At 37.8% G+C, this 13,897-nt stretch overlaps 1 protein-coding gene across 1 annotated transcript; it reads left to right on the top strand.

Moving 5' to 3' along the window:
* The first annotated feature begins 7,237 nt into the window (after positions 1–7,237).
* On the top strand, positions 7,238–11,315 carry LOC147948326 (uncharacterized). The gene is made up of 6 exons (XM_087466345.1): positions 7,238–7,245; positions 7,292–8,052; positions 9,232–9,881; positions 10,143–10,324; positions 10,574–10,689; positions 10,945–11,315. Exons 1-6 carry the CDS (start codon positions 7,238–7,240, stop codon positions 11,313–11,315), a joined length of 2,088 nt encoding a protein of 695 aa, XP_087322471.1.
* The last annotated feature ends 2,582 nt before the right edge of the window (positions 11,316–13,897 follow it).

The raw sequence follows: 13,897 nt of genomic DNA, 5'->3' as shown, positions 1-13,897 counted from the left end.
TATAAGACTTTGAGATAGATGTGGAGAGTCTAAAAGCCACTTATACCCATTTTGTCCCAAAACAGGCTAAAACCAAGAAAACATTGCTTAGAAGCTGTAAACAGCTATGTTAGTGTTTCTGGGGTTAAAATGTGTCTTTATCCAATGCAACTGACTAGTTATAAGAGTTTGAGATAGATGTAAAGAATTAAAAGCCACTTATACCCATTTTGTCCCAAAACAGGCTAAAACCAAGAAAACATTGCTTAGAAGCTGTAAACAGCTATGTTAGTGTTTCTGGGGTTAAAATGTGTTAATCCAATGCAACTGTCTAATTATAAGAGTTTGAGATAGATGTGGTGAGTCTAAAAGCCACTTATACCCATTTTGTCCCAAAACAGGCTAAAACCAAGAAAACATTGCTTAGAAGCACTAAACAGCTTTGTTAGTGTTTCTGGGGTTAAAATGTGTCTTAATCCAATGCAACTAACTAATTATAAGAGATTGAGATAGATGTGGAGAGTTTAAAAGCCACTTATACCCATTTTGTCCCAAAACAGGCTAAAACAAGGAAAACATTGTTTAGAAGCTGTAAACAGCTATGTTAGTGTTTATGGGGTTAAAATGTGTCTTAATCCAATGCAACTGACTAGTTATAAGAGTTTGAGATAGATGTGGAGAGTTTAAAAGCCACTTATACCCATTTTGTCCCAAAACAGGCTAAAACCAAGAAAATATTGTTTAGAAGCACTAAACAGCTTTGTTAGTGTTTCTCGGGTTAAAATGTGTCTTAATCCAATGCAACTAACTAATTATAGGAGTTTGAGATAGATGTGGAGAGTTTAAAAGCCACTTATACCCATTTTGTCCCAAAACAGACTAAAACCAAGAAAATATTGCTTAGAAGCACTAAACAGCTTTGTTAGTGTTTCTGGGGTTAAAATGTGTCTTAATCCAATGCAACTAACTAATTATAAGAGATTGAGATAGATGTGGAGAGTTTAAAAGCCACTTATACCCATTTTGTCCCAAAACAGGCTAAAACAAGGAAAACATTGTTTAGAAGCTGTAAACAGCTATGTTAGTGTTTATGGGGTTAAAATGTGTCTTAATCCAATGCAACTGACTAGTTATAAGAGTTTGAGATAGATGTGGAGAGTTTAAAAGCCACTTACCCATTTTGTCCCAAAACAGGCTAAAACCAAGAAAACATTGCTTAGAAGCTGTAAACAGCTATGTTAGTGTTTCTGGGGTTAAAATGTGTCTTAATCCATTGAAACTAACTAATTATAAGACTTTAAGATAGATGTGGAGAGTTTAAAAGCCACTTATACCCATTTTGTCCCAAAACAGGCTAAAACCAAGAAAATATTGTTTAGAAGCACTAAACAGCTTTGTTAGTGTTTCTCGGGTTAAAATGTGTCTTAATCCAATGCAACTAACTAATTATAGGAGTTTGAGATAGATGTGGAGAGTTTAAAAGCCACTTATACCCATTTTGTCCCAAAACAGACTAAAACCAAGAAAATATTGCTTAGAAGCACTAAACAGCTTTGTTAGTGTTTCTGGGGTTAAAATGTGTCTTAATCCAATGCAACTGTCTAATTATAAGAGTTTGAGATAGATGTGGAGAGTCTAAAAGCCACTTATACCCATTTTGTCCCAAAACAGGCTAAAACCAAGAAAACATTGCTTAGAAGCACTAAACAGCTTTGTTAATGTTTCTGGGGTTAAAATGTGTCTTAATCCAATGCCACTGACTAGTTATAAGAGTTTGAGATAGATCTGGAGAGTTTAAAAGCCACTTATACCCATTTTGTCCCAAAACAGGCTAAAACCAAGAAAACATTGCTTAGAAGCACTAAACAGCTTTGTTTGTGTCAATGGGGTTGTGTCTTAATCCAATGTAACTAACTAATTATTGGAGTTTGAGATAGATGTGGAGAGTTTAAAAGCCACTTATACCCATTTTGTCCCAAAACAGGCTAAAACCAAGAAAACATTGCTTAGAAGCTATAAACAGCTATGTTAGTGTTTCTGGGGTTAAAATGTGTCTTAATCCAATGCCACTGACTAGTTATAAGAGTTTGAGATAGATGTGGAGAGTCTAAAAGCCACTTATACCCATTTTGTCCCAAAACAGGCTAAAACCAAGAAAACATTGCTTAGAAGCTGTAAACAGCTATGTTAGTGTTTCTGGGGTTAAAATGTGTCTTAATCCAATGCAACTGACTAGTTATAAGAGTTTGAGATAGATGTGGAGAGTCTAAAAGCCACTTATACCCATTTTGTCCCAAAACAGGCTAAAACCAAGAAAACATTGCTTAGAAGCTGTAAACAGCTATGTTAGTGTTTCTGGGGTTAAAATGTGTCTTAATCCAATGTAACTAACTAATTATTGGAGTTTGAGATAGATGTGGAGAGTTTAAAAGCCACTTATACCCATTTTGTCCCAAAACAGGCTAAAACCAAGAAAACATTGCTTAGAAGCTATAAACAGCTATGTTAGTGTTTCTGGGGTTAAAATGTGTCTTAATCCAATGCAACTGACTAGTTATAGGAGTTTGAGATAGATGTAAAGAGTTTAAAAGCCACTTATACCCATTTTGTCCCAAAACAGGCTAAAACAAGGAAAACATTGCTTAAAAGCACTAAACAGCTTTGTTAGTGTTTCTGGGGTTAAAATGTGTCTTAATCCAATGCATCTAACTAATTATAAGAGATTGAGATAGATGTGGAGAGTTTAAAAGCCACTTATACCCATTTTGTCCCAAAACAGGCTAAAACCAAGAAAACATTGCTTAGAAGCACTAAACAGCTATGTTAGTGTTTCTGGGGTTAAAATGTGTCTTAATCCAATGCAACTAACTAATTATATGAGTTTGAGATAGATGTGGAGAGTTTAAAAGCCACTTATACCCATTTTGTCCCAAAACAGGCTAAAACCAAGAAAACATTGCTTAGAAGCATTAAACAGCTTTGTTAGTGTTTCTGGGGTTAAAATGTGTCTTAATCCAATGCAACAAACTAATTATAAGAGATTGAGATAGATGTGGAGAGTTTAAAAGCCGTTTCTACCCATTTTGTCCCAAAACAGGCTAAAACCAAGAAAATATTGCTTAGAAGCTGTAAACAGCTATGTTAGTGTTTCTGGGGTTAAAATGTGTCTTTATCCAATGCAACTAACTAATTATAGGAGTTTGAGATAGATGTTGAGAGTTTAAAAGCCACTTATACCCATTTTATCCCAAAACAGGCTAAAACAAAGAAAACATTGCTTAGAAGCTGTAAAGAGCTATGTTAGTGTTTCTGGGGTTAAAATGTGTCTTAATCCAATGCAACTGTCTAATTATAAGAGTTTGAGATAGATGTGGAGAGTCTAAAAGCCACTTATACCCATTTTGTCCCAAAACAGGCTAAAACCAAGAAAACAATTCTTAGAAGCAATAAACAGCTTTGTTTGTGTTTCTGGGGTTAAAATGTGTCTTAATCCAATGCAACTAACTAATTATAGGAGTTTGAGATAGATGTGGAGAGTTTAAAAGCCATTTATACCCATTTTGTCCCAAAACAGGCTAAAACCTAGAAAACATTGCTTAGAAGCACTAAACAGCTTTTTAAGTATTTTTGGGTTTAAAATGTGTCTTAATCCAATGCAACTAACTAATTATAGGAGTTTGAGATAGATGTGGAGAGTTTAAAAGCCACTTATACCCATTTTGTCCCAAAACAGGCTAAAACCAAGAAAACATTGCTTAGAAGCATTAAACAGCTTTGTTAGTGTTTCTGGGGTTAAAATGTGTCTTAATCCAATGCAACAAACTAATTATAAGAGATTGAGATAGATGTGGAGAGTTTAAAAGCCGTTTATACCCATTTTGTCCCAAAACAGGCTAAAACCAAGAAAATATTGCTTAGAAGCTGTAAACAGCTATGTTAGTGTTTCTGGGGTTAAAATGTGTCTTTATCCAATGCACCTAACTAATTATAGGAGTTTGAGATAGATGTTGAGAGTTTAAAAGCCACTTATACCCATTTTGTCCCAAAACAGGCTAAAACAAAGAAAACATTGCTTAGAAGCTGTAAACAGCTATGTTAGTGTTTCTGGGGTTAAAATGTGTCTTAATCCAATGCAACTGTCTAATTATAAGAGTTTGAGATAGATGTGGAGAGTCTAAAAGCCACTTATACCCATTTTGTCCCAAAACAGGCTAAAACCAAGAAAACAATTCTTAGAAGCAATAAACAGCTTTGTTAGTGTTTCTGGGGTTAAAATGTGTCTTAATCCAATGCAACTAACTAATTATAAGAGATTGAGATAGATGTGGAGAGTTTAAAAGCCACATACCCATTTTGTCCCAAAACAGGCTAAAACCAAGAAAACATTGCTTAGAAGCTGTAAACAGCTATGTTAATGTTTCTGGGGTTAAAATGTGTCTTAATCCAATGCAACTAACTAATTATAAGAGTTTGAGATTGATGTGGAGAGTTTAAAAGACACTTATACCCATTTTGTCCCAAAACATACTAAAACCAAGAAAACATTGCTTAGAAGCTGTAAAGAGCTATGTTAGTGTTTCTGGGGTTAAAATGTGTCTTAATCCATTGAAACTAACTAATTATAAGAGTTTGTGATAGATGTGGAGAGTTTAAAAGCCACTTATACCCATTTTGTCCCAAAACAGGCTAAAACAAGGAAAACATTGTTTAGAAGCATTAAACAGCTTTGTTACTGTTTATGGGGTTAAAATGTGTCTTAATCCAATGCAACTAACTAATTATAGGAGTTTGAGATAGATGTGGAGAGTTTAAAAGCCACTTATACCCATTTTGTCCCAAAACAGGCTAAAACAAAGAAAACATTGCTTAGAAGCTTTAAACAGCTATGTTAGTGTTTCTGGGGTTAAAATGTGTCTTAATCCAATGCAACTGTCTAATTATAAGAGTTTGAGATAGATGTGGAGAGTCTAAAAGCCACTTATACCCATTTTGTCCCAAAACATGCTAAAACCAAGAAAACATTGCTTAGAAGCACTAAACAGCTTTGTTAGTGTTTCTGGGGTTAAAATGTGTCTTAATCCAATGCAACTAACTAATTATAAGAGATTAAGATAGATGTGGAGAGTTTAAAAGCCACTTATACCCATTTTGTCCCAAAACAGGCTAAAACCAAGAAAACATTGCTTAGAAGCACTAAACAGCTTTGTTAGTGTTTATGGGGTTAAAATGTGTCTTAATCCAATGCAACTAACTAGTTATAAGAGATTGAGATAGATGTGGAGAGTTTAAAAGCCACTTATACCCATTTTGTCCCAAAACAGGCTAAAACCAAGAAAACATTGCTTAGAAGCTGTAAACAGCTATGTTAGTGTTTATGGGTTAAAATGTGTCTTAATCAAATGCAACTAACTAATTATAAGAGTTTGAGATTGATGTGGAGAGTTTAAAAGCCACTTATACCTATTTTGTCCCAAAACAGGCTAAAACAAGGAAAACATTGTTTAGAAGCTGTAAACAGCTATGTTAGTGTTTCTGGGGTTAAAATGTGTCTTAATCCAATGCAACTGTCTAATTATAAGAGTTTGAGATTGATGTGGAGAGCTTAAAAGACACTTATACCCATTTTGTCCCAAAACAGGCTAAAACCAAGAAAACATTGCTTAGAAGCTGTAAAAAGCTATGTTAGTGTTTCTGGGGTTAAAATGTGTCTTAATCCATTGAAACTAACTAATTATAAGACTTTAAGATAGATGTGGAGAGTTTAAAAGCCACTTATACCCATTTTGTCCCAAAACAGGCTAAAACAAAGAAAACATTGCTTAGAAGCTGTAAACAGCTATGTTAGTGTTTCTGGGGTTAAAATGTGTCTTAATCCATTGAAACTAACTAATTATAAGACTTTAAGATAGATGTGGAGAGTTTAAAAGCCACTTATACCCATTTTGTCCCAAAACAGGCTAAAACCAAGAAAACATTGCTTAGAAGCTATAAACAGCCATGTTAGTGTTTCTGGGGTTAAAATGTGTCTTAATCCAATGCAACTGACTAAGTATAAGATTTTGAGATAGTTGTGGAGAGTCTAAAAGCCACTTATACCCATTTTGTCCCAAAACAGGCTAAAACCAAGAAAACATTGCTTAGAAGCACTAAACAGCTTTGTTAGTGTTTTTGGGGTTAAAATGTGTCTTAATCCATTGAAACTAACTAATTATCTTTTAAACTCTCCACATCTATCTCAATCTCTTATAATTAGACAGTTGCATTGGATTAAGACACAGTTTAACCCCATAAACACTAACATAGCTGTTTACATCTTCTAAGCAATGTTTTCTTGGTTTTTGCTATGTTAGTGTTTCTGGGGTTAAAATGTGTCTTAATCCAATGCAACTAACTAATTATAGGAGTTTGAGATAGATGTGGAGAGTTTAAAAGCCACTTATACCCATTTTATCCCAAAACAGGCTAAAACCAAGAAAACATTGCTTAGAAGCACTAAACAGCTTTGTTAGTGTTTATGGGGTTAAAATTATAATTTGGGATCTTGATCACCATGTCCATACAAGTCAACGTCCGTACAAGTCAACGACCGTTCACTCTCACCGGGCCGACCATACCATCTCGTGTAGAAGCCCACTTGAAGTCTTCTAAGGCTTGTATGAGACAACCAAGTCTCTAGATCCTTCTCCTACCGACCGTTGGAGATTGTGTGGAAGTGGGAAGATATTTTAAACTCACAAGTCACATGTTGTGTTAAGGAGGAAGGATGTCACTTTCAGTCATGTAAATCGTGTATAGGATTCCATAGGAATATGCTGTTTATGTTGTCTATAATTAGGATGTATCTAGGTTCTTTTTCAAGTAAGAAGTTTGATTCTTCTTCTATCTCTCTTACACTTTCATACTCTCTTCTACTCTCTCGTGTAAACACTCTCAAACTCACTCGATCCTTACACTCTCTCGTTTCTAAACTTACATGGTATCAGAGCCTTGTTGTTCCTCTCTTTAAACACTTCATTCATTCACCTCTCTTTCGCACTCGTTCATTCAAACTCTTGAGTCTTTTTCTTTAACCGTTGGATAAACTTATTGACCATTGGACAAAACTCCATGGAAAGCATCAAAACCTTGGTTGTTCCAGTTACTCTCAAAGGAGAGAACTATTTGTTGTGGGCAAGGACCACAAAGACGGCGCTATTTGGCCGAGGGCTTTGGACCCATGTGACAACAAGTGAAGCTCCGAAAGGCGAGCCTACTGAAGATGGCAAAGTTGTGGCCGCAAGTTGTGAAAAAAGTGGTTTCAAGAAGACTAAAGTGTTCTCGCCATCATACAAAACTCTCTCGATGCTCCAATACTCGAGGCCTACTCGTATTACGAAACGGCCAAGGATCTATGGGATACCTTGCAAAACGTCTTTGGTAACACTACCAACTTAAACCGAGTCTTTGAGATCAAGAGAGCCATCAACAACCTAAGCCAAGAAGACATGGAGTTCACCAAACACTTTGGGAAGTTTAGGTCCCTTTGGGCTGAGCTTGAGATGCTTAGGCCAGCGACTCTTGATCCGGCAATCTTGAAGGAGAGGCGTGAACAAGACAAGGTGTTCGGCCTCCTCCTTACGCTGAATCCATCTTACAACGACCTTATCAAGCATATCTTGAGGTCGGACAAGCTTCCCAGCCTGGAGGATGTGTGTAGTCAGATTCAAAAGGAGCATGGCTCCATGGGGTTGTTTGGTAACAAGGGGGAGCTTGTAACCGCCAACCAAGCTGATGTAGCGACCGCAAACAAGGGCTACTATCGAGGAGATAACAAAAAAGAACCAGTGTGTCACCACTGCAAGAAGCCGGGCCATTTCAAGAATGAGTGTTGGATCCTCCACCCACACCTCCGAGTAAACCGACCAATGAACAACCGTGGAGCACCAAGAGCTCATCAAGCGAGTGTGGAGCCATCGGCTGCTGAATTGAACCCGCGAGCTCCGGATATGAATGGAACTGCCCTGGCTGCCTCTTCGGACCTCGTGAGGAAGTCTGACCTTGATGCGCTCATTAAGGCACTCAAAGAAAATTCCGGTAACTCTTATCTTGCCTTGAATCAACCTAAACCACTTATAGTTGATTCCGGTGCATCTCACCACATGATTAGTGATTCTAGGCTAATGAATGATATTAAACCGGCTAATGGTAATGTTGTGATAGCAAATGGTGAGAAAGTGCCAGTTAAAGGCATTGGAAACTTGAAATTATTTGATAAAGAAACTAAAGCTTTCTATATGCCAAATTTCACTTCTAACTTGCTATCAGTTAAGAGAGCCACTACTGATTTAAATTGTTATGCAATATTTGGTCCTAACAAGGTTCATTTTCAGGATATTGAGACAAGTAAGGTTCTTGGTCAAGGAGGTTCCAAGGGTGATCTCTATGTGCTTGAGGACTTGAATTTATCTGCTTCTTGTTTTAATTTGGTTGTTGTTAAGCCTAATGACTCTATTTTACATGCTAGGCTAGGACATCCTCACACTAGAGCTTTAACTTTAATGTTTCCTAATATTTCTTTTCAAAATGATGAGTGTGAGGCTTGTATTCTTGGTAAACATTGCAAGGCTGTTTTTCCTAAATCTATTACTATTTATGGAAAATGTTTTGATTTGGTTCATTCTGATGTTTGGACATCCCCTTGCTTATCTAGAGAAAATCAAAAGTATTTTGTGACTTTTATTGATGAAAAATCAAAATATACTTGGATAACTTTACTTCCTTCTAAGGATAGAGTTCTTGAAGCCTTTACTAGCTTTCAAAATTATGTCACTAACCACTATCATGCCAAGATTAAAATTTTGAGATCAGATAATGGTGGAGAATACACAAGCCATGCCTTTAAGCAATATCTAGCCAAACATGGAATTCTTCATCAAACTAGCTGTCCATACACACCACAACAAAATGGGGTGGCTGAGAGGAAGAATAGGCATCTCATGGAGGTAGCAAGGTCTATGATGTTCCATACAAGAGTTCCAAAACGCTTTTGGGGAGATGCCGTGCTCACAGCTTGTTATCTTATCAACCGCACACCAACAAAAATACTCAACGACTTGTCTCCATTTGAGGTATTGAACAATGAAAAGCCTAACTTTGATCATTTACAAGTATTTGGTTGTGTTTGCTATGTGTTGCGACCAGGTGAACTAAGAGACAAGCTTGATGCTAAGAGTACTAAGGCAATGTTTATCGGCTATTCTACAACTCAAAAAGGATATAAGTGCTATGACTCGGAGACAAGAAGAGTTCTTGTGTCTCATGATGTCAAGTTTGTGGAGTCACAAGGGTTTTATGATGAGAAGAACTGGGATGAACTTCGCAATCTCTCGACCTTCTCATCCGATCGGACACGCAACCTCCGGGTGATTCTTGAGAGGCTAAGTATTGAGAATGATCGGATCACCAAAGAGCCGGCCAGTCAAGCATCACCAGAACACCTTGAGCCATTCCCTGAGCCTGACCTCGATACATCTACTTCTCATACCAACGACGAGACTGAGTTGCCCACGGATTCGACCGAACTGCCCGGGGACACCAATGATGTGCCATCCGAGGAACCGGCTGAGCAGCTTGAAGAAATTATTACACCAGGCAGAGCTAGCTCAGAGGCTGGAACTATAGTCCCTCTTCGATGTAGCCAACGTCTCAAGTTTCCCCCATCCAACTGGAAGAACACGAGAGTGTACTACAACAACATGGCCGTTGCTCACCCGATTCAAGCCGTATGCACTTTGGCACACTTTCCGATGGAACATCAAGTGTTCCTTGGCCAAATTGACCAGCATTGGGTTCCCAAGACATATGATGAGGCCAAGGACCACAAGGTGTGGCGAGACGCAGTTGATGCCGAGAACACGGCCATGGTGCAAAATCACACATGGGACGAATCCGACTTACCCAAGGGCAAGAAGGCTGTGACGTCTCGGTATATCTTCACTATCAAGTATAAGAGCAATGGAGAGATTGAACACTACAAGGCCAGACTTGTGGCTCGTGGGTCTACGCAAACGTATGGGGAGGATTACAAGGATACGTTTGCTCCGGTGGCCAAATTACACAGAGTTCGAGTTGTTCTCTCCTTGGCCACAAACTTGGATTGGGATCTATGGCAAATGGATGTGAAGAATGCGTTCTTGCAAGGCGAACTTGAAGATGAGGTCTACATGCGGCCACCGCCTGGTCTAGAGGACACCATAGGCTCGGGAAAGGTGCTGAAGCTCAACAAGGCGATATATGGCCTGAAGCAATCACCTAGAGCTTGGTACCACAAATTGAGCACAACTTTACTTGGGAAAGGCTTTCGCAAGTCAGAATCGGATCATACACTCTTCACACTACCAAGTGACAAAGGTATAGTGGTCATTCTAGTATATGTTGATGATATCATCATATCTGGAAGTGACAAGGTAGGCATTCAAGAGGCTAAAGAGTTTCTTAAGTCAGTTTTTGATATTAAAGACCTTGGAGAGCTTAAGTATTTTCTTGGTATAGAAGTGTATAGGTCTGATGAAGGATTGTTCTTATCACAAAGAAAGTATGCTCTTGATCTCTTAAGTGAAGCAGGAAAACTTGGATCAAAGGCAGTGACCACACCTCTTGAAGAAAACTACAAGACAGCCGGAAAGGGGGAGCCTCCATTCGAAGATGTCACGCGATATAGGCGCCTAGTGGGTAAGCTCATATATCTAACTATAACTAGGCCTGATCTTTGTTTTGCTGTGAACCAGGTAAGCCAACACATGCAAAACCCAACTAGACATCACTGGAACATGGTGAACCGAATCCTTAAGTACATCAAGGGAGCTCCGGGTCAAGGCATATGGATGGGAAGGAACAAGAGCACCGAGTTGATAGGATATTGTGATGCTGATTACGCCGGAGACCATGGGGATCGTTGCTCAACCACCGGATACTGCACGTTCTTAGGAGGAAACTTAGTCACATGGAAGAGCAAGAAACAAAAGGTTGTCTCGTTATCTAGTGCGGAGTCCGAGTATAGAGCCATGAGGAAGTTAACAACCGAACTCATGTGGCTTAAGGCTCTATTAAAGGATCATGGAGTTGAATCATCAAAGCCTATCACTATACATTGTGATAACGAAGCAGCCATTCACATAGCCACCAATTCCGTATTTCACGAGAGAACGAAACACATAGAGGTCGATTGCCACAAGGTGCGAGAGCAGATTCAGCTAGGCGTCACACTCCCATGTCATACAGACAGCAAAGAGCAACTAGCTGACATTTTCACAAAGGCGGCCAGTCCACAAGTGTGTGAATACATTCACCCTCGGTAAGGACTCATGGACCTCACCAAACCTCGAGATCCTACACTCTTTTTCCCTTAAGTATAATTTTTCCCAAGTGGTTTTATATAATAAGGTTTTTAATGAGGTAGGTGATCAATGGTTCAAGCTTGTGTCATGGGGTCCAATGACTAAGCTTGAGGGGGAGTATAATTTGGGATCTAGATCACCATGTCTGTACAAGTCAACGTCCGTACAAGTCAACGACCGTTCACTCTCACCGGGCCGACCATACCATCTCGTGTAGAAGCCCACTTGAAGTCTTCTAAGGCTTGTATGAGACAACCAAGTCTCTAGATCCTTCTCCTACCGACCGTTGGAGATTGTGTGCAAGTGGGAAGATATTTTCAACTCACAAGTCACATGTTGTGTTAAGGAGGAAGGATGTCACTTTCAGTCATGTAAATCGTGTATAGGATTCCATAGGAATATGCTGTTTATGTTGTCTATAATTAGGATGTATCTAGGTTCTTTTTCAAGTAAGAAGTTTGATTCTTCTTCTATACTCTCTCTCTTACACTTTCATACTCTCTTCTACTCTCTCTTGTAAACACTCTCAAACTCACTCGATCCTTACACTCTCTCGTTTCTAAACTTACAAAAATGTGTCTTTATCCAATGCAACTAACTAATTATAGGAGTTTGAGATAGATGTGGAGAGTTTAAAAGCCACTTATACCCATTTTGTCCCAAAACAGGCTAAAACCAAGAAAACATTGCTTAGAAGCACTAAACAGCTTTTTAGTGTTTCTAGGGTTAAAATGTGTCTTAATCCAATGCAACTAACTAATTATAGGAGTTTGAGATAGATGTGGAGAGTTTAAAAGCCACTTATACCCATTTTGTCCCAAAACAGGCTAAAACAAAGAAAACATTGCTTAGAAGCTGTAAACAGCTTTGTTAGTGTTTCTGGGGTTAAAATGTGTCTTAATCCAATGCAACTAACTAATTATAAGAGATTGAGATAGATGTGGAGAGTTTAAAAGCCACTTATACCCATTTTGTCCCAAAACAGACTAAAACAAAGAAAACATTGCTTAGAAGCACTAAACAGCTTTGTTAGTGTTTATGGGGTTAAAATGTGTCTTAATCCAATGCAACTAACTAATTATAAGAGTTTGAGATTGATGTGGAGAGTTTAAAAGCCACTTATACCCATTTTGTCCAAAAACAGCCTAAAACCAAGAAAACATTGCTTAGAAGCTGTAAACAGCTATGTTAGTGTTTCTAGGGTTAAAATGTGTCTTAATCCAATGCAACTAACTAATTATAGGAGTTTGGGATAGATGTGGAGAGTTTAAAAGCCACTTATACCCATTTTGTCCCAAAACAGGCTAAAACAAGGAAAACATTGTTTAGAAGCTGTAAACATTGCTTAGAAGCTGTAAACAGCTATGTTAGTGTTTCTGGGGTTAAAATGTGTCTTAATCCATTGAAACTAACTAATTATAAGAGATTGAGATAAATGTGGAGAGTTTAAAAGCCGTTTATACCCATTTTGTCCCAAAACAGGCTAAAACCAAGAAAACATTGCTTAGAAGCTGTAAACAGCTATGTTAGTGTTTCTGGGGTTAAATCTTATACTTAGTCAGTTGCATTGGATTAAGAAACATTTTAACCCTAGAAACACTAACAAAGCTGTTTAGTGCTTCTAAGCAATGTTTTTTTGGTTTTAGCCTGTTTTGGGACAAAATGGGTATAAGTGTCTTTTAGACTCTCCACATCTATCTCAAACTCCTATAATTAGTTAGTTGCATTGGATTAAGACACATTTTAACCCCATAAACACTAACAAAGCTGTTTACAGCTTCTAAGCAATGTTTTCTTGGTTTTAGCCTCTTTTGGGCGAAAATGGGTATAAGTGGCTTTTAAACTCTCCACATCTATCTTAATATCTTATAATTAGTTAGTTGCATTGGATTAAGACACATTTTAACCCCAGAAACACTAACATAGCTGTTTACAGCTTCTAAACAATGTTTTCTTGGTTTTAGCCTGTTTTGGGACAAAATGGGTATAAGTGGCTTTTAAACTCTCCACATCTATCTCAATCTCTTCTAATTAGTTAGTTTCAATGGATTAAGACACATTTTAACCCCAGAAACACTAACATAGCTGTTTACAGCTTCTAAGCAATGTTTTCTTGGTTTTAGCCTGTTTTGGGACAAAATGGGTATAAGTGGCTTTTAAACTCTCCACATCTATCTCAAACTCCTATAATTAGTTAGTTGCATTGGATTAAGACACATTTTAACCCCATAAACACTAACAAAGCTGTGTAGTGCTTCTAAGCAATGTTTTCTTGGTTTTAGCCTGTTTTGGGACCAAATGGGTATAAGTGGCTTTTAGACTCTCCACAACTATCTCAAAATCTTATACTTAGTCAGTTGCATTGGATTAAGAAACATTTTAACCCCGGAAACACTAACGTAGCTGTTTACAGCTTCTAAGCAATGTTTTCTTGGTTTTAGCCTCTTTTGGGAGAAAATGGGTATAAGTGGATTTTAAACTCTCCACATCAATCTCAAACTCTTATAATTAGTTAGTTGCATTGGATTAAGACACATTTTAAC

This window comes from Camelina sativa, chromosome 2 (assembly GCF_030686135.1).
Source record: "Camelina sativa cultivar CO46 ecotype springtype chromosome 2, ASM3068613v1".
NCBI classification, from domain to species: domain Eukaryota; kingdom Viridiplantae; phylum Streptophyta; class Magnoliopsida; order Brassicales; family Brassicaceae; genus Camelina; species Camelina sativa.
The sequence above is the reverse complement of the archived record's forward strand: the minus strand, read 5'-3'. Positions and strand labels throughout refer to the sequence as shown.

What these genes read in the sequence shown, in the direction of transcription:
- LOC147948326 (XM_087466345.1), top strand. An exon ending in GGCACTCAAAGAAAATTCCG is followed by an intron (nt 8,053 to 9,231) that starts GTAACTCTTATC and finishes CAACTCAAAAAG; the next exon opens with GATATAAGTGCTATGACTCG. An exon ending in CTTGGGAAAGGCTTTCGCAA is followed by an intron (nt 10,325 to 10,573) that starts GTCAGAATCGGA and finishes TGATCTCTTAAG; the next exon opens with TGAAGCAGGAAAACTTGGAT.